General features: G+C 38.1%; 1 protein-coding gene across 3 annotated transcripts in view; it reads left to right on the top strand.

Annotated features, from left to right (window-relative positions):
- The window catches only part of phip (pleckstrin homology domain interacting protein), a 178,013-nt gene that overhangs the window by 46,956 nt on the left and 109,571 nt on the right, over positions 1-21,486 (top strand). For all 3 annotated transcript variants that reach the window (XM_059982360.1, XM_059982361.1, XM_059982358.1), the window contains exon 8: positions 15,215-15,436. In XM_059982360.1, the coding sequence (XP_059838343.1) occupies positions 15,215-15,436 (222 nt within the window). The remainder of the gene's footprint in view (positions 1-15,214; positions 15,437-21,486) is intronic.

The raw sequence follows: 21,486 nt of genomic DNA, 5'->3' as shown, positions 1-21,486 counted from the left end.
GCTGTACCGAATTACAGGTTTTCCAATTTATACAATTTCACTTAGTACAAACCTGGAAAAGATGTAATTTTTGTAAAATTAGTTGTAACTATGTGAGTACTCCACAATTGTCATCGTATATCAGATTCCTCTTTTAGTTCTGTCTGTCTTAGAAAGGATATTCAGTTTTGTGTCAGGTAGGCCTTGATAAACAATAAAAAAATGCTAGTTTTTGTATGTTTTATGGGTGGATAGATCCCAAATTGTACTGAATAATAAAAAACAGATACTAGTGAAGATTGGTTTCATTCATACTATTTCTCAACAATAAAATAAATAGCTACAGAAAAAAGCTCAGGATATTTTGATTATTTTTGTTCTTGCTAATGATATGTAATCTTGGTAGTTTTGGACATCAGTGATTGAAATGATTAAGCCCGGCTGGTGGCGTAGTGGCATTAGTGCTCGACTTCGGGCCGAGAGCTCCCAAGATTGAATCGGACTGGCTTCCATGCACGCTCTCTATCTGTGCCGGGTTAAGAGCTGGTGATCTCTTAAAAAAAACTCACCCGGCAGAAGGCTAAGGCAAGCCACTGAAACCTGCTGTACACTGCTGTAACTTGCCACGTACATGATGTCAGAGTGGCGTGGAGGGAAATCATCCGCCAACTGGAAATTCCAGATGGATCTACCGACGACGAAAATGATTATCAATTCTTCGCACATTAAATTTCCCTTTGTTATGAATTAATATTTTTTAAGTATTTCCACTAAAGATCCTAAGTAAATTATAATATGCTGACTTGATTATAAGAGATATTTTGTAGACCATCCAATAATTGGAAATATATTTTGAATACTTTGATGAAATTAGCAACCTCTTCAAACGTCTATATTTTCCAAGATTTATATCTTATTATTAGGCCTGTAAAACCTTCAAGGTGTTCTTGATAAAGTGCTTGGCAATTTGGTGATATACAGATGTGCTTTAAAAATGTGACACTTGCTGGACTTGAATTCTGCATTTGCTGACTAGGAGACAAATAGAGCTCTTAAGTGTTCAGATGGTCTGATGGATTAATGCATCAGGGCTGGCAGAGATTGAAGAAATAGAAGCTTGAGAGTTATTGTTAAGAGCCACAGGTGACCTGTTTACCTGAGCTCATTTTGTTCTGCCGCTCGAACTATTATCATTAGCCACAGTGCAAAGAAGTGCTCCTGTGTTTGAACAACCTCTGCAGCATATTGCTGTAGAATAAAATAGGATTTATTCTGTTCTGTGTTTTTCTGGGAGTTACTGTATTTTACTGGAGTATTTCAGACCATTGATCGGGCAAGTCCTCTGCTATGGATATTTGATAGCTGTGTACTTAATTGGCTAAGATATTGTTGAGGAAGAATTGGCTGTTGCACAGGTACATTAAAAAAAATTCCTTTATGTAAGATTGCTGCCTTAAGCTGTGGCCCCTCCCACCCACTGCCTTCTGGCCATTGACCCAAAAACATAACCCCCCCCCCCCCCCCAGTGTGATTCTAAGATTGAAGGTGGAAGTGGACATGAGCTTTGGAGCAGTTTCATGTAGTTCTATTAACCATCTGCAAGGTATAATGCCTTTATTAACGATAATTACAATCAACTACAAGCACTGATGAATTAGCTAGTAGGTAAGGAAAGCTTAAAGTTTTTCTTGTGGCTCAGCTGATTAGAGACAGTGCAATGCTGAGTCATACAGTCTAGGACCATCAAAGCCCAGATCTTTGCTGAGTTAGCTGATTTAACTATGAGCATTGGCACCACAGATGGTCTCAGCACTCACCAGTTAGGAAACTGGTCAAATTCTTGCTTTTGATGTGCTAACACCCTCTGCTGGAAATACACTTGCATGGGTATTAAACAAGAACAATATCTGCATAGCTGTGTCCTCATTGTGACTGAGTTGTCAGCCAACAATTTCACACATAATAAAATGGGACTCCGGAGGAGGTTGTAGAGGTGGTATCCATGAAACTAAGGAGAGAATGAAAGGAGGAGTATAATTGCTGAGAAAATGCACCGATTTCATGGTCATCTTCAAACAAAACATTAGAAAGGGATGACGTAGGCTAAACCAAACCAATTTGTTGCAAAATACTGCATTTATCTCTTGGTGTAGAAAATGAATAATAGGTTATTTTAAATATGTTATCATTTTCTCCTCAGTTAATATGCTGTGTTTTACTTTGATAAAGGAATAATGCTGTGCATTATGCATGTTTTTGACAAAATAGTTAAAAGTGATGTTGCATTAAAATGACAAGTATCAGATGAGTACTTTGAGAATAGAATTGATGAAAAGGCCTTGAATTTGCATTGGTTGTGCATATATACTAGTGAATGGAAGCTTGTTTTGCCAGTGGTGGTACATTAGCAGATGATCAGTAATGTATGGCTGTAAGATTAGAGGGATAGCTTAGCAAAACAGGACTATGCACAAACATGAACTCTAAGGTGTTGTTACTACTTTGTGTACAGATTGAATTTTATAATTCCAGTTTTATGTATTATGCTTAAAAATTAAAAGAAGACTTGAAAGGATGAACAGATTATCCCAAAGTCTGTTATGACAAAGAAAGTGCTTTCATAAATGTGAACACTTTTTACAATATAGGAAACACTGTAGTCATTTTGTGTTAGTACTGTTCCACTTTTTTGATGAGTTTATGGGGAGAGACATTGTCATAAGCCTTGTTAGAATCCAGGTAGATCCCTTCAAATATACTGCTCTCATTAATCCCCATCTTGTTGCCTCAAAAATAACTTCAAACAAGTTATGGGACTTTCCTTTAGCAAATCTATACTGACTACTTGATTAATCTCTTCCTTTCTGTATGAAGGTTTATACTGACCCTTCGAATCAATTCCCATAATTTTCCTATTATTGAAGTTAAACTAATTGGCCTACAGTTATTCTTTCCTCTCTTTTAAAGCCGTACAATATGGTTAAAGTTCTCCAGTCATCTGTGAAAAATCTTGTAGCTGTAGAACGTTGGATGGAACATAGCAAAGAATGACAATGGCAAGCCCAGATATTAGTTGCACATCCCCATTGATCTTCATAGCTGTTTTCATAAACATTGTTTGATGATGAATTCCAGGATTGTGTGTCAGGAATGAGAAAAAATCAGCAATATATTGTTCCTTGGAGGGTGGTCCTTGCTGGCTTCATTTCTCTTGTGGCCAAGTGTTGCATGGTGTTTACGGAAGCCTTGCTGCCGTAGGGCATCTTGTATGTGGATACAAACTGCTACCAGATGGATCAGATGTGGGATGAATCAATGTTCAAGAGTGTGTGGGGAGGGGGGTTGCAGGAGAGAAGAATACATAATGGCCTTCATCAGTCCAGTGGAAAATTCAGTTATATTTCTGACATGGGCCATATTGGGAGTGGAGCAGCTGTGGGATAACAAGAGATCAATTGTCCAGTTTTCTTCACGTTCTCTAACTTGTGCAAAGCCACAATATTTATGTGTCTGGTGCATTGAAATTCTCATCAGAGATGATTCTCATGATTTTGATGATGAGGTCTTGCAATGGCATTGAAATTAAATAGTAAGGAAAGGCAGTGAGAACTGTCATATTGTTGAGGAAAAAAAATGAGAGAGTGAGAAGCAGCTCAAGGCTGTTCCCCTTTCAGTCAGATGAGGATTGACCTGTGAAAGTTGCTCTACGATGTGCCAGAAAACTTTCAATATAATGTAAATGATAAATCTTGAATTTGTTTGAATCTATTGTGGAAGTTGAAAAAGAACACCATAGGTTAAATGTCTTTCATGCAATATTCTTGAAGCTTCCTTCTAATTTTTGGCCTGAACCTCTAGCTCTGGACTCCCCAACCATCAGAAGCAGCCTCTGTCTCCTCTATTAGCTGTCCTAAATGCTTCAAAGGCTCTCTCAAGCAGTGCAAGTGAATGTGTAATCTCATAATTTAGCTCTTGTAATCAAGGTATCATTCTTGTAAATCTAAACCTCATTCACTTTTTGGGTAGTATTGGATAGTGCTGAGAACTGGTGGTTAGTCAAATTACAAGCACAGTCTAAAATGTTGACAGATTTGTACTGCTTTATTAGCTGATTAATTAACAATGGATTTTGCCCTGAATAAAACATCAGTGAAGTTTTAAAGCCAATTGACACCCATCAATCTTAATCATTTTTCTTTGTGCTAGATGTGATTTTAATTTTATTAGTGTTCCATGGTACCATGTTCAGATGACCCCATGGTGGTGGGGTCAGTGTTTGTATCCAGGTTGTATTGAGTCAGTTGCCCAGTTACTCCGGGTGGAGCCCAAAATGATGTTACTGAGTAGTTATTATTGAACACTTTTTTCCAGTTATTGATAGTTGGAATTGGATTAATATGGAGATAACCAGACAAGTTGAATTGCCTTCTATGAGTACTGAACGTGAATACTTCCTTGCTTTATCAGGCAGATACACATCTTTATAACAGACTAGAGATTCAGTTTTGTCACAGGTAGATAGGGTCATAAAGAGAGCTTTTGGCACATTGGCCTTTATAAATCAAAGTATTGACTACAAGAGTTGGAATGTTATGGTGAGGTTGTATAAGGCATTGGTGAGGCTGAATTTGGAGTATTGTGTGCAGTTTTGGTCACCTAATTACAGGAAGGATATTAATAAGGTTGAAAGAGTGCAGAGAAGGTTTACAAGGATGTTGCCGGGACTTGAGAAACTGAGTTACAGAGAAAGGTTGAATAGGTTGGTACTTTATTCCCTGGAGCAGAGAAGATTGAGGAGAGATTTGATAGAGGTATATAAAATTACGATGGGTGTAGATAGAGTGAATGCAAGCAGGCTTTTCCCACTGAGGCTAGGTGAGAAAAAACCCCAGAGGACATGGGTTAAGGGTGAAAGGGGAAAAGTTTAAAGGGAACATTAGGGGGAGCTTCTTCACACAGAGAGTGGTGGGAGTGTGGAATGAGCTGCCGGATGAAGTGGTAAACACAGGCTCACTTTTAACATTTAAGAAACATTTGGACAGGCAAATGGATAAGAGGGGTATGGAGGGATATGGTCTAGGTGCAGGTCAGTGGGACTAGGCAGAAAAATGGTTTGGCACAGCCAAGAAGGGCCAAAAGGCCTGTTTCTGAGCTGTAATGTTCAATGGTTCTTTAGAGCACGTGCATTTTTGTTCCATATCCCTTGTGTTTGTATATTTCTGTGCGATACTTCGTTAGCATTCATTTAACTGATTTGAATATGGGTGCAATCTGTAGATTTGTTTCCAAATTAAATCTGGAGATTGTTCTTTACTGAAGGGAAATGTAATGTTTCATATTAGTTGCAGATTTGTATCATGGAAAAAATGTATTGTTTATATTAGATTAGTTATCCAGAGATATACACACAAAATCCAGAGGTCATGTTTTACCTTGAATATTTCAATTATGTTCATTTAAGTCTGGAATAATGAACTATTTTCAGACAGTGACAGAGAAGCTGTAAAACTGTTTCACTCCTATCTGTTAAGAAAGAATTCTGTCTCAGTGCAGAGAGAGATCTGCACTGCTTTACGAATGTTCGCTTTACGCAACTTCACTTTTACAAAAGACCTCCATTAGTAATCTTTCGCATTACAAAGAGGATTTTCGCTTTTACAAAAATTTTTCCCATATAAGTTAATGGTTCTTCGCTTTACGTCATTTTGGCTTGAGAAAGGTTTTGTAGGAACACTCTACCTTTATAAAGGGTGGGAGCACCTGTACCTGAACTTGGGTCCTGGAAAGTGAAGAAGCAAGGTACTTGGTTGCATCAGGTTGCCAGGAAGAATAGAATTTGTTATTCATTTGCAACTGAATCTAACTTGGGTGTGGTGAAGCCATACCCTCTCCATTTGACCCTGTATGACCCTGATGTTATTCTTTCAAGAGCTGTCCCATAGCTCTAATTTTCACAACACTGTAAGGAAAGAAATTCCTCCTTATCTCAATTTAAAGTTGTCATTTCTGAGATACCATCTCTAGAGTAACATCCTTGTGGCTTAGACTGTCAAACGTCAGGAATCTTTTTCATTAAACCCACTTATGAATTTAATTCTTAATCACGATTTTTTAAAAAAATGTCCATTACAGTGTGTTAACCTCATGGGAATTTACTTTTAATGCTGGAATTATCCTGAGGGTTTTTAGAGACTGCTGTCAGCCCTGTGGCTGGAGTAGCCAGCAGGCTGCTTGAAGGCTGACTTGTGAAGGAAATGTTTACAGGCATCTCAACAAATATTTGGGCATTTTATATGGTTATTACCCCTGTTTAAATTTTACATTTAAAAAATCAGAAACTGAAATGATTTTTTTCCCGATATTTATTTCTTTACAGATCTCAGTCATGTTCATTAAATTTGTATTTAGAATCATTGAATTGTTATGGTATTCGAAGAAGACATTGGATCCATTCGCGCCTATTCTTTATAGAGTATCTGAGTCAGTGCTGTTCGCTTATGTTGTTTTCTTTGACTTGCCTACACTTTAAATCTGTACCACTGGTTATTTATCTATCCAGTAATGGTATTTGCATTATAAACCCTAATAAGTTGTTGCCTTAATGATAAAGTTTCATGATGGAGTTGTTATCCTCTCCATCTTTTGTAGGTCTCTAATATTTGTGAACTGCTGTAATTTAAAAAAATATATATTCATCTGTTTGTGTGAGGACCCCACTTTCTCTGGTCTGTAATGTTTAGATTCAATTCTTTTGAGGAGTTAGATGTTACAGATGTTTGAATACTTTGCATAACATAGCTTCACTTGGCATTTCTTTTTCCCTATTCATTTAATTCCCTTGTTGTTTAGCTATAAGTATTCAGCTATAAATGTAACAACTAAATGAAGGAAAATCTCAGCAAGTTGTGTGGTATCCTTAGAAGAAAAAACAAGTTACTTTTTTGGATTGTGAGAGGAAGAGAGAGAAATTTGAATGGGGCATCATAACTATCTTTCTGTGTCTCGCATCTCTCTAAATTATATATTAAATATGATGTATTATACATTAATATATTGTACACCCAAAGAGAATTGTGGCTAGCCATAGAAATCTTGTGTTTATTTTATTATTTCAAAAATCATTAATGTTTGCAGTTTATAGTTTTAATTAAAGCTGTCTTTTTAATTAAATTGGCAGTTTTAGCAATCACTACAGGCTTTCTATTAGCCTACATGATTGCAGGTCGATCAACATTAAAGAAGGTTGCAGCCATTTGGAATCAAGCTATCTGCTTGATTAGCAGTCCACCTACACTTTCACATTCTTTCCCAACTCTGTGTTGTGACAGCAGTTTACACTATTTCCAGATACACAGTACACTTGCTACAACATCATTAGCATTGTCGTTAAGTGAAAATCCTGGATCTTCCTGCTCAACAGCACTAGTTGTAATTATTGGCAGCCATTTGTAGTCCCAGCAATGGTTGGTATTGAATGACAAGTAGTAGTGTTTTCCTTGATGATAGGATTATGAAATTACTAAGGACAATTGGGTTAGAAGAGCATTGGAATAATTGAATTTGAAGTGCTGGAAGAGTGGATGAGTGCAATAGCTGCAAAAAGTAGGGGCCTATTTGGTGATTCTGTGGAAATAGCAGCAGACACCATTTCAGTGGTAACTCAGCTCAAAGTTGAAGAGAAAAGAGAGTTTATACACAGGATGTTAACTGGGATGAAGGAAGGGGCGAGGTGGAAATGGATTAGGTGGTAATAATGTGGAGTCAATGGTAGCAGATCTCAATGACTGTAGTTTTAATAATATTATACTGAAGAAAACTGTGTCTTGTCCAAGTCAGACTGACTGTAAGAATACAGTAAAGTACCTGAGTCAGTGGTGGATGGTATTTTGTAGAACATGTGGAAGTTAACAGTGCCTTTTGATATCAGTAAAGCCAATGTTTAGATAAGAAGTGACCAAGGATAGCTCCTCAGGGATTCCAGGTTTATGAATGGAATTCTTGATGAGACAGTGACTAAATTTGTACCAGTGCATTATTGAGTTACAAATAGCCAGAGGCCGTTTGAGTGGTTCATCTTTTATGTTCTTTTAATTTATAATAAGAAAAGGGAAACCTATTTACATTTAAAAGTAAAGAAACAATAAGGTTGTCTTATAACTTTTTTGGATCAAGTGTTTGAGTTTTTTTAAGATCTCATTTTATTTTGACTGAAGGGAAGACTGAATAAGTCAGTCTTGACCTACCAGGGCATATTAGAATGTGTGATAGGGAAAATATTAATTATGAAAAATAGCATTTATTCTGAATTTGCGTAGATTACTTGTGTATTTGTTTGAAAAGAGATTACAAATTAAATCTTAGTATCTTTCCTTTCGGTTAGTCCTGACGAAGGGTTTTGGCCCGAAACGTCGACAGTTCTTCTCCTATAGATGCTGCCTGGCCTGCTGTGTTCCACCAGCATTTTGTGTGTGTTGTTGTTACAATATAAAGTATGTTTTTAAAATACTCGGGACGTTTCTGTAATGGTGGAAAGAGAAAATTCCTTTATTTTCTAGGTGAGTGATACTGGCACTAAATATGGTAGAGATTTTCCAATTCAGGCACCCAGTGACAATATCTTTCTGAAGTAGAAATAGAATCACGGCAAATATATCACACAGAAGGAGGCCATTCGTCCATTAAGTCAGTGCCAAACAAAAAAAAGGCACTTAGACCTAATTGTATCTTAGAACCAGTTCCATAGTTCTTCAGGCCACAGAACCTCATTATATATTCAAGAACATTTTAAACATGACAATTATATAATTGTCAAATGCAAATTAAAACAAGTGTTATTGAAAACTTTTTTCTTTTTTGAAGTTGGGAAATGGACTGCTTACTGGAAAGTGAAATTGAGTTGAATGAAGTCAATTTGTATATTGGCAGCAGGAAAAGGCCTTGGCAAACAAAACTAAAACCGATTAAAGACACATGGAGATAAGTTGCATTTTATTGGAATGAAGCAGTCAAAGGAAAAGTAAAGGATAGATATCCCATTTGTCAGCTTAATGATAGTAACTGAATGAAATGATATTGTGTGTGGTCTGGGGTTGAGTCTTGGTTTTAGATAGATGCAATTGAATGTTAAATATTTGTATCTATAAAATAGAACATAAAACAGGTCTGTGCAAAACATGGTACTCATATGTACTAATCCCATCTGCCTGCACATGGGAGTGTATCCCTCCGTTTTCTGCCTGTTCATGTGCCTGTATAAATGCCTTTTCTAACTGTTGTATCTGCTTTCACTTGTACCTCCGTTGGCAGTACAATCCACATGCATTTTACTCTCTGTTTTAAAAATACTGTCTCACAAATCTATTGTAAAGTTTACCTCACATCTTAAATCCATGCCTTCTAGCTTTGACAATTCTATCCTGAGGAAAGTCTGTGACTCTCTACCCTATCTTTGGGTCAGAATTAGGTTTAATATCACTGCCTATGTTATGAATTGTAGTAAAAACTATAAATTACAATAAGTATATAAAAATAAAGTAATGCAAAAAGAGGGGGAGAAAACTGAAGTAGCATTCATGCGTTCATGGGCCATTAAGAAATCTGGCAGAGGGGAAGAAGCTGCCTGAAGGCTCCTGTACCACCACCTTGATGACAGCAATGAGAAGAGGACATATCCTGGGTAATGGGGGTCCTTAATGATAGATGCTGTTTTTTTGAGGTTTGGTGTTTGAAGGTGTTCTTGATGTTGGGGAAGCTAGTGCCCATGATGGAGCCAGCTGAGTTTGTAACTTCCTGCAGCATTTCCCAATCCTGTGCAGTGGCCGCTCCATACCAGACAGCAATGTAATCAGATAGAATGCTTTTCACGGTGTATCTGTAGAAATCTGTCGGTGTCACACCAAGTGTCCTCAGACTCCTAGTGAAATACAGCCACTGTTGTGTCTTTTCAGGCAGTTGAGGCTCGTCAGCTGTAGTTGGCAGCTCATCTGATCTCAAACCTCCACTGCCATGCGGCTATACCCACTCATGGGGGAAGACTTCGGGAGTAAACCCCAAGGGGAAAAATCTGGAGCTGGAGTCCCTAAGGCAGTCCTACATCGAGTTCAATGTAGACTGGCAATTCTCGGCCTCTGACATTACTTTTGGGTTCATCAGATGTGTGGAGAGGGTGAGCTTGCTACATGAGCAACAGCTTGCTTTCCATATTGTACTGCCCAGGCTTGCGTATCTGGACAGCTAGGACACAATATCTGTGGTCAACTCTGACTGGTGGCTTTTTTTGTAAGGGTATCAATATGTTGGGCCCAGGGTAGATCCTCAGAGATGTTGACACACAGGAACTTGAAACTGCTCACCCTTTCCAATGCTGATCCCTTGATGAAGACTGTTGTGTGTTCCCTCGACTTTGCCTTCTGAAGTCTGCAGTCAATTCCTGGTCTTACTGAAGTTTAGTATAAGGTGGTTGTTGTGACACCACTCAACTAGCTGATCTATCTCACTCCTGTGCATCTCATCACCATCTAAAATTCTACCAAAATAGTTGTGTTGTCAGCAGATTTATAGTTGGCATTGAGCTGTGCCTAGCCACACAGTTGGTGTAGAGAGAGCAGAACAGTGGGCTAAGTGTGCATCCTTGAGGTGCAGCAGTATTGATGGTTTCTGATCTGCAGAGATTGTGGTATCCCAGTGGAGAAGTCAAGGATCCATTTGCAGATGGAGGTATGGAGGCCCATGTATTGGAGCTTGTTGATTAGAACTGAGAGTAGGTTTGTGTTGAATACTGAGCTGAAATCAACAAACACTCAATCAGTTATGCCTCTCATATACCTGTATCAAATTGCCCATCAGCCTCCCATGCTCAAAGGAAAGCAATCCAATTTTGTTTGGCTACTCATTATAGTTAATACTGTCTGATCCAGATAGCATCGTGGTGAAGGTACTAGAGACTGCAGATGCTGGAACCAGGAGCAACCAACAATCTGCTGGAGGAACTTGGCGGGTTGAGCAGTGTCTGTAAGAGGAAGGGAAGTGTCGACATTTTGGATTGAAATCCTGCTTTAGGAACATTTCAACCTGAAGTGTTGACAATTTATGACATGGATGATCTTCGACCTGCTAAATTTCTCTGGCAGATTGTTTGTTGTTCACGTGTTGGTGAACTGTGCTTGCACCTTCTTTAAAGCCTCAATGTCCTTTCTGAATTGCAGTGAACATAGCAGCACTCAGTGCTTAAAATGTGGCCTAATATTAATTTTATACAACTGCAATATGCCTTGTCAACTTTTATACTCTGTGCTCCAATTGGTGAAGAAAAGCTTTACCACCCTCGCTAATTGTCACTTCCAGCCACTTTCATGGACTTGCAGCCTAAGATCCCTCTGTATATCAATTCTTCTAAGAGACCTGCCATTTATTATATACTGTCCTCTTGTGTTAGGCATCCCAGAGTTCAACATCTCATATTTGTCCACTCACATTTCCAGCAGTCCTATATACTGGTGTCCCTTTTGACTATCTGCTCACCTTCCTGTCATCTGCAAGCTTGCTGATGCCTGTAATTTTGTTTAAATAACAAGGTCCTAGCATAGATCTCTGTGATATAGTATTGATCACAGACTTCAAGTCAGAATAACCTCTCTCCATTGTCCTCTGTCTTCTATGATCAAGTCAGCTTTGAATCCAACCTACCAAGTGCCTGCGGACCTATGTGCTTTAATCTTCTGGAGAAGCCCATCATGAATGATTTTCTCGAATGCTGTACTAAGGTCCGTGAAGCCAACATCCTCAATCCTACCCTCATCAGTCATCAAGGGATAATTTTAATCACCATATACATTTACATGTATTAGGTATTAGCTGTGTGCGTAGGTCAGGGCATGCCATGCAACAAAAGATAATAGCGTACAACAATTATAAGGATATAGAATTATATAAGAAATATATAATTCCAAGGATAAGTTAGCTCATTTTTATTGCCATATAAATCCTGTCTGTGACAGATGTAAGTCTGAGGTAGCTTCTTGCCCTCTTTTGGAAAAATATTGGAAAGATATCTTTGATAGTATTTCAGCAGTTTTGTGTATTGATTTACAACCTCATCCTATTACTGCAATTTTTGGATTACCAGTGATGGACTCTAGTCAATTATCCCCTTCAGCTTGCTGTTTGATTGCATTTGTTACGTTAGTAGACAGAAAATCCATTTTATTTAATGGGAAGATTCTGATCCCCCTACTACATTTCAATGGTTTTCCGAAACTATAACATGCTTAAACTTGGAAAAAATTAGGAGTAACACTATTGACCCTACGGTTAAATTAGAAGAAGCTTGGAGACCATTTATTCAACATTTTCATATGATGTAATTTGACCTTTTCCAAATCCTTCTCAATAACTTTTTGTTTGTGTATAGAGGAGCGCTGTTAATGATAAATAATGATTTTAACCATGGCAGCCCAGCTTTTGTTTTTTTTTTCTTTTTTTGTGTTAGTTTAGGGGTTTTTTTTCTTGTAAAATCTTTTTTCTTTGAATCTTTTTCGTGTTTAGTTACTAATGTTTAGTAATGCCTGCACTGTTTTGTACACTTTATGCAGTCCTGGGTAGATCTGTAGTCTAGTGTAGTTTTTTTTCTGTGTTTTTTTCGTAGTTCAGTGTAGTTGTACTGTGTCATGTAGCACCATGGTCCTGAAAAATGTTGTCTTGTTTTTACTGTGTACTGTACCAGCAGTTATGGTCGAAATGACAATAAAAAGTGACGACTTGAGTTTGGGAAGCTTAGATTACACATGTTACTCGGAGTCCGTCTATGTATACGTTAACAGTTATTAATGTAATTCCGATCTCTTTGTATCAGTATCATTGTTATGTTTATCTATTTGAAGCTTAATAAAAAAGATTGATAAAGAATTATTTAAAAAATAAATTTAAAGGTTAAAGTATGGATATGGATTAAAATGTGCCTAAATACATAAATACCAACATGTATTTGAAAAGTAAACAGCATTTATAGAAAATGGTTTAAAGTGTTCATAGTGCAGTGCACTGACTAGAGTGGAGTAGCTATCTGGAATGGTTGATCAGATTAATGCCTGGGGGAAGATTCTTTTAAGATGGCATGATTTTTTAAAATTGCTCTACAGTGCTTTTGAGAAAGGAGCTTTTGGAAAAGGCAGTTTGCTGGGTGGGTAGTATCCACAATGATATATTTTATGCCTATTTCTTTTTCCTGGACACGTACAAGTCCTGTGGTGATGGTGTATTGCTCAGCTGATAGTTTGATGTAGTTTTTGTATATTGTGACAAGATGTTGCACCAAATCAGACAGTAGTGGCTGATATGTGGACACTCCCTATAATAGAAGTGTAGAATTGCACCAGTATATTCTGGGAAAGATAGAATTTTATCTGCTACCACAAGAAGTACAGTATGTATCCTCTGCTGAGCCATTTTGTTATTGAAGGATAAATAACTTTCACACCTGAGGTCCTGCGAAATGGTGATGCCCATGAACCTGAGGTCCTGCGAAATGGTGATGCCCATGAACCTGAATATTGAAATGGGGCTCTGCATGGAGTTGTTGTTGATAAGTGGGCGCAGAGGAGATACATTTCTCCTGAAGTCGATATGCACCATTGCTGAGTGAGCGGTATGTGGAGATGTAGTTTGCTTAGCTTCACATACTCCATCCTGTCAGAGACGGAGCTTGTGATCTTCATCACTTCAAAAAAAAATGTAGTTTGTAAGCCATGAGCTCCCCTCCACAAACTATCTTTCCATAATTGAAAGCTGCTTAATTTAAGTTGTGCATTGATTTCAATGGGAAATATAGGGGTGGGGGGGGGGTATCTATTTTTACTTATACTGATAGTTCAGGTTGTTTAATGATTTCATTATTTTCCAAGTAGAAAACTATTTTGATTTAATAGAAATAGACTGTACCAACATTTTGATGCTTTACGTAGGTCCATAAATAATAATAAAAGTAGGTGTGCTGAGGATTAAGGTTATGTGGCATGAATAGTTTAGAAAAATACCTTTTTCAGTGTGGTAGAATGAGATTAGTTTTGTCACCTTCTCTTGGAGTGCAGTAATCATTGAATCAATTATTCTAGACTTGCTTCTGTCAGGGTAGTTATTGCTCACTGTGCTATTTTCACAAGTCTGTTCATGAAGGCAGACTATCTTTTATCACATTCTATTGCATGTGATATTGAGCTATTTCTATTCAAATAAAAAAAATCTCATTTCATGGGTGTTAATCAGCGACTAATCTGCAAGTTGAAGGGCATGAAAACTGGACTAAATGAGAGCAAAAGTTGCTACTAGCTGACTGGGCTGATCTCTGTATAAATACACTAAAAGACTGGAACCAGGTTCTGGCTGGACCGGTTTTGTACGACACCATGCTGAAATGCCTGAACCAGATTTTCCCAGTTGCTTTAACCAGCCTGCAATGATGGAGTTATGAATGGGAAGCCAATGCCTGAAAGTGTGGTAGAAACAAATTTAATACCAGCTTTCAAAAGATTAGGCATGGCCTTGTAAGAGGAAAACAAAATCCGTGGCTGCAATGAAATCTCAGGGAGTTAGTCTGATTGTTTAGCAATTTCAAACAGCTGTCACAGGGCAGACCTCCTATGATGCTGGGAAGTATCTCACAAAGGAATATGGTACTTTTCAAAACATTGTTTTATAACTTCATTAACATTCATAGATTCTGTTGTTATCATGAATGAGATATGATGTTACATTGTGACATCTACAATATCTACACATCTGTAGCACAGTGTGGAAATCGCAAAGTTTCTGTTATTCATTCCACAGGTTGAGACACTGCTGCATTTAAAATCTTGAGAAGTGGAGTCGACCACTGAGGATGTAATAAATATAAATACAGGTCTCTTTGTATACTGTCAGTTTATAATTCTATGATTCTGAGACCAATTATGAAATACTTTTATTACAGGAATGTTATGAACAAAATTGCTGCATATCCACTTCTATTTTTCTAGATGTTTAAATATTTTTTCAAATCAAATGATGAATCAATCCCAGCTTTTGAAGCAACTTGCACAGTCCAACCTATTGCATTATGCAGCTGTTTTTAATGATGGCATGAAATACAAATATATGGCATCTCAGTAAGCAGAAGCTAGGTGGATAATTCTGTAAAATAAACAAATGTTACTGAAAATGGATGGCACCAATTTAAAATGACCTTCTTTGAAACAATGTACAGGGATCTGATGATTGTCTGGTGAAGATCTGGACAACAGATGATGGCAGGCTTCTGGCAACCTTGCGAGGACATTCTGCTGAAATCTCAGACATGGCAGTTAACTATGAAAATACCATGATTGCTGCGGGCAGCTGTGATAAAATCATCCGAGTTTGGTGCCTCCGGACATGTGCACCTTTAGCTGTTCTGCAGGGCCACACTGCATCTATCACATCCTTACAGGTAAAGATATTCATTAACAGTATAATTATTTATATAATAAACTAATTGCAGGTAATACATCACATGGGCACAGGGAAATAGAGCTACTGTTTCAAATTGATGGTGTTTGATGAGAGCTTTGTTTCAAAGATCAAAGTAAATTTATTATCAAATTACACGTATGTCACTATATACAACCCTGAGATAATTTTCTTGTGGGCATACTCAATAACTCCAAGAAACATAATAGAATCAATGAATGGCTCCAATTCTGACTCCAACGATACTGTCTAACTGGATAAGCATTTGCAGAATTTTTTTTAGCTTAGATTCTAAGCACATGTAACATTCTGTTTTTTTAAATCATTGATTATTTTTGCAATTATCTTATTATTTTGGAGATAAATTTTCATTACTGTAATAGATAAATAATGATAGGAAGATGAATGGAATCCACACTGAGAAAGCCTGAGAGGTAAAAATGGAATGAGGGTAGGAATGGGATATTTGGGGAAAACTTGAGAGAGAAGGAGGAAGGCAAGTGTCGGACGCAGGAATGCAAGATTGGGTGACGAGGGAGCATGATGAATATAACGTTCTGGAGTAAAAGCCAGTGAGCAGAAGGGAAGGGATTAAAAATAAAGGTGATCCTGAATGATGGAGAGGAAAATCCTTAAGGGTGTTAGAAGGAGCTGGGGGAAACCAGAAAGCAACACGGTAACAGTAGGAATGGGGTCCAAGAGGTAATAGGGCAGAGCAACAGTGAGAATGGGATTAGGTAAGCAAAATAGCAGAGGTATCAGAAACAAAAATGGAAAGCTCGAGCTGCAAGGAGCCAGTTTAATTAAGCATGCCATTGAAGAACCCTGCCCTGAATAACCACAATTAATGACCCTTCCTATCAGTCTTCCAAGGGATTTTTATAAAGTGGAAATGGCGATGACCTAAAATGTTGACCGGTTTCTCCTTTTACAGATCCTTCTTGACTGATTGAGCTGTTCCAGCATTTCTGCTTTTGTGTAAAGAAAACTGCTTTTATATATTTTTTTTCTATTCATGATCAACCAACCATAAGATTAGGCAGGAAAGTGGATTTGTGGTGAATAATTGAATAAAAACGAAAGTACTGCAAATACTTATTTGGTGAGGTTGCATCTATGGGGATGGAAACTTAAGTTCATGACCCTTCATCAGAAAGTTTGTTCATCATCCCACACTTGGTTTAGCATTTTAGTGGTCTCTTATGTGAAAGTGAATCTGAGGAGATGGATAATGATAAAAATATCAGGAATAAGGCATACACCTATATAATGTTGTTTACAGCTATGCCATTAAAAAATGTTCATGTATCAAATGCACGTTGATGTAAAAACTGTAGATGCTGGAAATCCAAAATAAAAAAAAAGAAGAAAATGTTGGAAATGTTCCAGCCGTTGGGATTTAGCATTGTCAAAATAATGCATTATTTTCCATTGTCTTAATTGATTCTGGACATCATGTATTTTTAATAAGAATATATTTTAGTTACAATTATTTTCTAAAAGATGCACTTTTTCAATACATACTGTATTGGCTTTTACCTCTCACTGTTTAGGTGTTATGAGTTCTAAATTGCTTTTAATTTTCTGTCTGATCTGTGGGTTGCATTTGTAGTGCACTTTTGCAGAGAATTGCAAGGCAGCTGTTGTTTTCAGACCTGAAGAATGCAGAAGAATGAGACTGTGAGATAAATCATTGCACAGCACTGTTTTGCTGTAAGCAGTCAAGAATTAAATTTAACCAATGAAGCTTATATTTGTTTGCACAATGGCCCACTATTTAGCTACTGGAAGGACCACCCACGTGCTACATTAAGGGATCACTAATGGTATAGAGGTGTGTTGCCAAAAGAATGGTTGGTTGATGTAACTTTAAAGGAAAATCATTAATGATTTTGCAGAAGGAAGTGGCAATGTGGCTTGATTTAAAGCTGATTTATAATTTAGTTGAATTTATATATATATAGGTAAATTATGTTCTCATGTTCATAATGTACTGTGCATCTACCCGGAAAAGCTAATTTTTATAACATACACATTGGATATGTATGCTTATGGTTTTAAAATTGAACTTGTAACTTCAGCAGAAGCTGACTTTATTTTTACTCACTTTTTGGGATCAGAGTACTGGCAGGACTAGCATTTATTGTCCAGACCTAATTGCCTTTAAGATGGTGGTGATGTTCCAGTTTCATAAACTGCTGCGTTCCTGGTGTTGATGATGTCAGAGAGAGAGTTCTCAGATTTAAACCCAGGATTGACGAAGAACCTGTGATAGGCTTCCACATTAGAATGATGTGCAAGAGGGAAATCTTCTGCTCAAACAACACACACAAAATGCTGGTGGAACACTGCAGGCCAGACAGCATCTACAAGGAAAAGCACTGTCGACATTTCCGGCTGAGATGTTGACAGTGCATCTCCTTACAGATGCTGCCCGGCCTGCTGTGTTCCACCAGCATTTTATGTGTGTTGTTTGAATTTCCAGCAACTGCAGATTTCCTCGTGTTAAATCTTCTGCTCGGTGGTTTTCCTCTGCACTGCAGTCTTGTTCCTTCATGGTGGTAGAAGTTGAGGGCGTGGGAGTTGCTGTTGAAGTATTTTTGGTAAGTTATTGCCGTATGTTTTATAGATGGTGCATACCACATTCACCCTGCTGGGATGCTGTGATGTTAAAAGAAATGGTGAAGGAGTTACCAAACAGACACTCTGCTTTTGTTTTGAAGGGTATCCAGCCTCTGAACTCTCACAGCCTGAGTGTTTACATGATCGGCCAAATTAAGTTTCTGTGTAATGGTAACCTGCAGGATATTGATGATGATGATGCCGTCGATTACCAGGGATAAATGGCTGGACTCTCTTGTTGGGGGCGATCAGTAGTTTTCACTTCTGTGGTACAAGTTACCTACCAGTTTTCACCCCATGCCTGAATGTTATCTAAATGCATTTCCTGCTGTATGTAGGCATGGGCTGTTATGGTGGAGGAGCAGATGGCTTTGGAAGAAGAGAGGCTTCTGGCTGAATTTTTGATTTCAGATAGCACCATCCCAACAAGCATGGCTAATTGATTGATTAGCAGGAAGAAAGCACTAAAGTGGCAGTGATAAGATCATGCATAGCAGATTTGTTGTCCACTGTCATTCTCCGTTGGCTGAGGTGAGATGACAGATTGCTTGAAGTTTCACAATCCTTTATCCAGAATAATGATGGCAGTAGTCTTGGCTTACATGGTTCAACTTGGATCTTGCTTGAGAGCAGTCTAAGCTTGTATTGTAAATGTTTCCACTGCAGCATTTGGAAGTTGGATGGCTTTTACATTTCCAGTGGTGGAAATTGAGTCAAATTGATCATTAGAAGGTTCATACTTGTTGTGTTTGCAAGTGTTGAAGTGGACTTGGCTCTGGATTGTTAGGAAATCTGGCTGCTTGTGCCTGCTTGTGTTCAGCCATAGATTCCAGCATGGTGTTGCAAGCTCTGGATGAGTTCTTTTGCAAAAGCCTATATCCTCTTAAAGAGGTGCAAGTTAGGTTTGATAACCATCAGCTTTTATGGGTACTGAGTACTCTTGAAATCTGGCACTGTGATGCCCTAAACTAATCAGCAGTGTGATCATTACTGGCTATCACTTGAAGCACAGAAGGAGGAGGCGACATTGCCTTTAAGTGCCTGGCAGCAAAAAATGGGATGCTGCAGGAACTCAGCAGGCCAGGCGGAGGAAGGATGCTATCCGAATGTTCGGCTGCCCATTTCCTTCCACAGTTGGAGCTTGACCTTCTGAGTTTCTGTGGCGTTTTGTTAGTGCTTCAGCATCAGTTAGTTTCTTTTGTACCTATTTCAGTGCACTGTGCCTGGTTGAGAAGTTTTGGCTTACAAAACATTGTGATCCTAGCCCATGGCTTCCAAAACCATTCAAAGGTTCAAAGATGCACTTATTATCAAAGTATGTATGCAGTATACAGATGTGAGATTCATCTTCTCCATACAAATACGAAATAAAGAAAATCAAAGAAAACATCAACCCTCTAAACACAAAAAAATTGTGCAGATGGCAACAAGAACACCAAACCCCAAGCACCCATGCAAACAATGACAAGCAAATCACGTGAAAGGCACAAGAAAATAAAAACCCCAACACACAAGAAAACAAACAAATCGTGCCAGAAAGAACGAACAAAAAAAAAACAAAATTAAAAAAAAACTGGAAAAGTCCTAGAGAACCACAGTCCAATCTTTAAATCACAGACCCAGTGCTTTAGTAACATCCCCTGACTGCATCGTGGGAGAGAGAGGCCACTAGACATGGGGCCCTTCCTGCAGGAGCAGCGAGCAAGAGGCTGTCACACACTGACACCTTCCCACAACAACAGCAGCGAGCGAGAGCATTGAGGCGCCTCTCGCACTTGCCTCAATGTCTCAGTCTTCCGCAAAGCTTTAATTGGCGATATCAGCGAAAAATGGAGTCGATCATGGATTCTCGCCTTGTTTCTAAACCTTGAGGCCTTGTGAGCCTTGCCTTCTGGAATCTTCTCGGAGACAGCAAAGTGCCAGATAGCTCAACCAGTCTTCAAACTGTAGATCACAGGCTCTAACAGTAGCAGAAACACATTTAAAATGAAAAGGAGATGAAGAGGAAATGATGGAGCCAGTTTTGTTGTCTATCTGGAAGGTGTTGCCTGAGATGATGATGTTCACAGTTGCCATCTTGACTGGAAGTCAGGATGGATTTCAGTTTGGCTCTTAAGCTCTCTGCTGATGTTTTCAGCTAGAATTTTTTTATATTCGAAATATATGCCTTTGCTTGTGTTATAACTGTTTGAAATTGTTACAAACCATTTTTTTGTCAAATTTAGATACGGCTACTTGAAGTTAGTGGAAAATTAAATATGTTAATGTATAATTGATTTCTTTCAGTAATTTAACAACAGTATTAATATGAAACTATTTTCCTCCTGTAAAAAGGAAAATCTTAGCATGAGCCTCATGGGCTTCCTAGATTTCCAATAATAAACATACTTATTTAATCAATTTGATCACATTGTTTGGGGGTTACAACAGTTTTTTTTTGAGAGGTAGAAGTTTCTGATTTTATGGTGCCATAACCTGCCAATGCCCTTTCTCCTGTCAGTATAAACTGTTCTGCTGGACTTAGTTGTCAGAGGTTATTTGAGATGCATGCTATTGGGAGCATTTAATAGGCAGTGGAAGCTCATCCCCACTACCCCACCCCCACAGCTATGACAACCTAAAGAAACTTCATATGCTCAGAGAATTCCAAGTTACATAAGATCAAAAGGAACAAGAACTTTTAATATACTAGGAGAAACTTCAGTTCACTTTTATATGTGGCAACAGCACAAGGAGAGACTATTTGACCCTTTGTAGGCCATGCTACTCTCTATAGCACAACAGCGGTCACCATTTTCTCTTACAGGTCTCTTAAAGAACATAATTGAATCAGCCTTGTTGCTGAATGTGTCCAGAGCAAACCGTCCATGAATTAAAAAATCAAATTGTATTCCTCATGTAATCTAGTGTTTTTGATCTAATCGTCACCCTTTTCTGTATCTCCACAATTTACTGTTTTTCTTTGGTAGCCACTACAAGATCTTCTTCCTGCTGTCAGCTAAGCAAGTTATTTGATTTTCATTTTGGCCATTCCCTTTGCCTACATGATTGTATGTCCATTTTGCTCCCAGTAAACCCCACTGTCTTCCTTATCAGGCTTATAGAAACCTTTTGAGTTTCCAGATTTGTTATTTGAGTATGTACTTGTATTACCCTTGTTCTTTTTCACATAGGAGTTGTCTAATTAATCTGCTTCTTTCTTGTACAATTGATGTGATTTATATAAAACTGCCCTTGTTCATTTGTTCTTGTCCTTGAAACTATGCTATTTTAAAGGACATGCATTTTTCAGTTACATTTTTGTTTTTGGTCTTTGAATCCAGTTTAACCAGAGCAACTTCCATTCCAGCCTGTATTAGTCCAAGGTCCAGACTTGAAACATCAATATTTCCTCCTTCCGCCCCCCCC

This window comes from Hypanus sabinus, chromosome 10, assembly GCF_030144855.1.
Source record: "Hypanus sabinus isolate sHypSab1 chromosome 10, sHypSab1.hap1, whole genome shotgun sequence".
Lineage (NCBI taxonomy): Eukaryota > Metazoa > Chordata > Chondrichthyes > Myliobatiformes > Dasyatidae > Hypanus > Hypanus sabinus.
The sequence above is the reverse complement of the archived record's forward strand: the minus strand, read 5'-3'. Positions and strand labels throughout refer to the sequence as shown.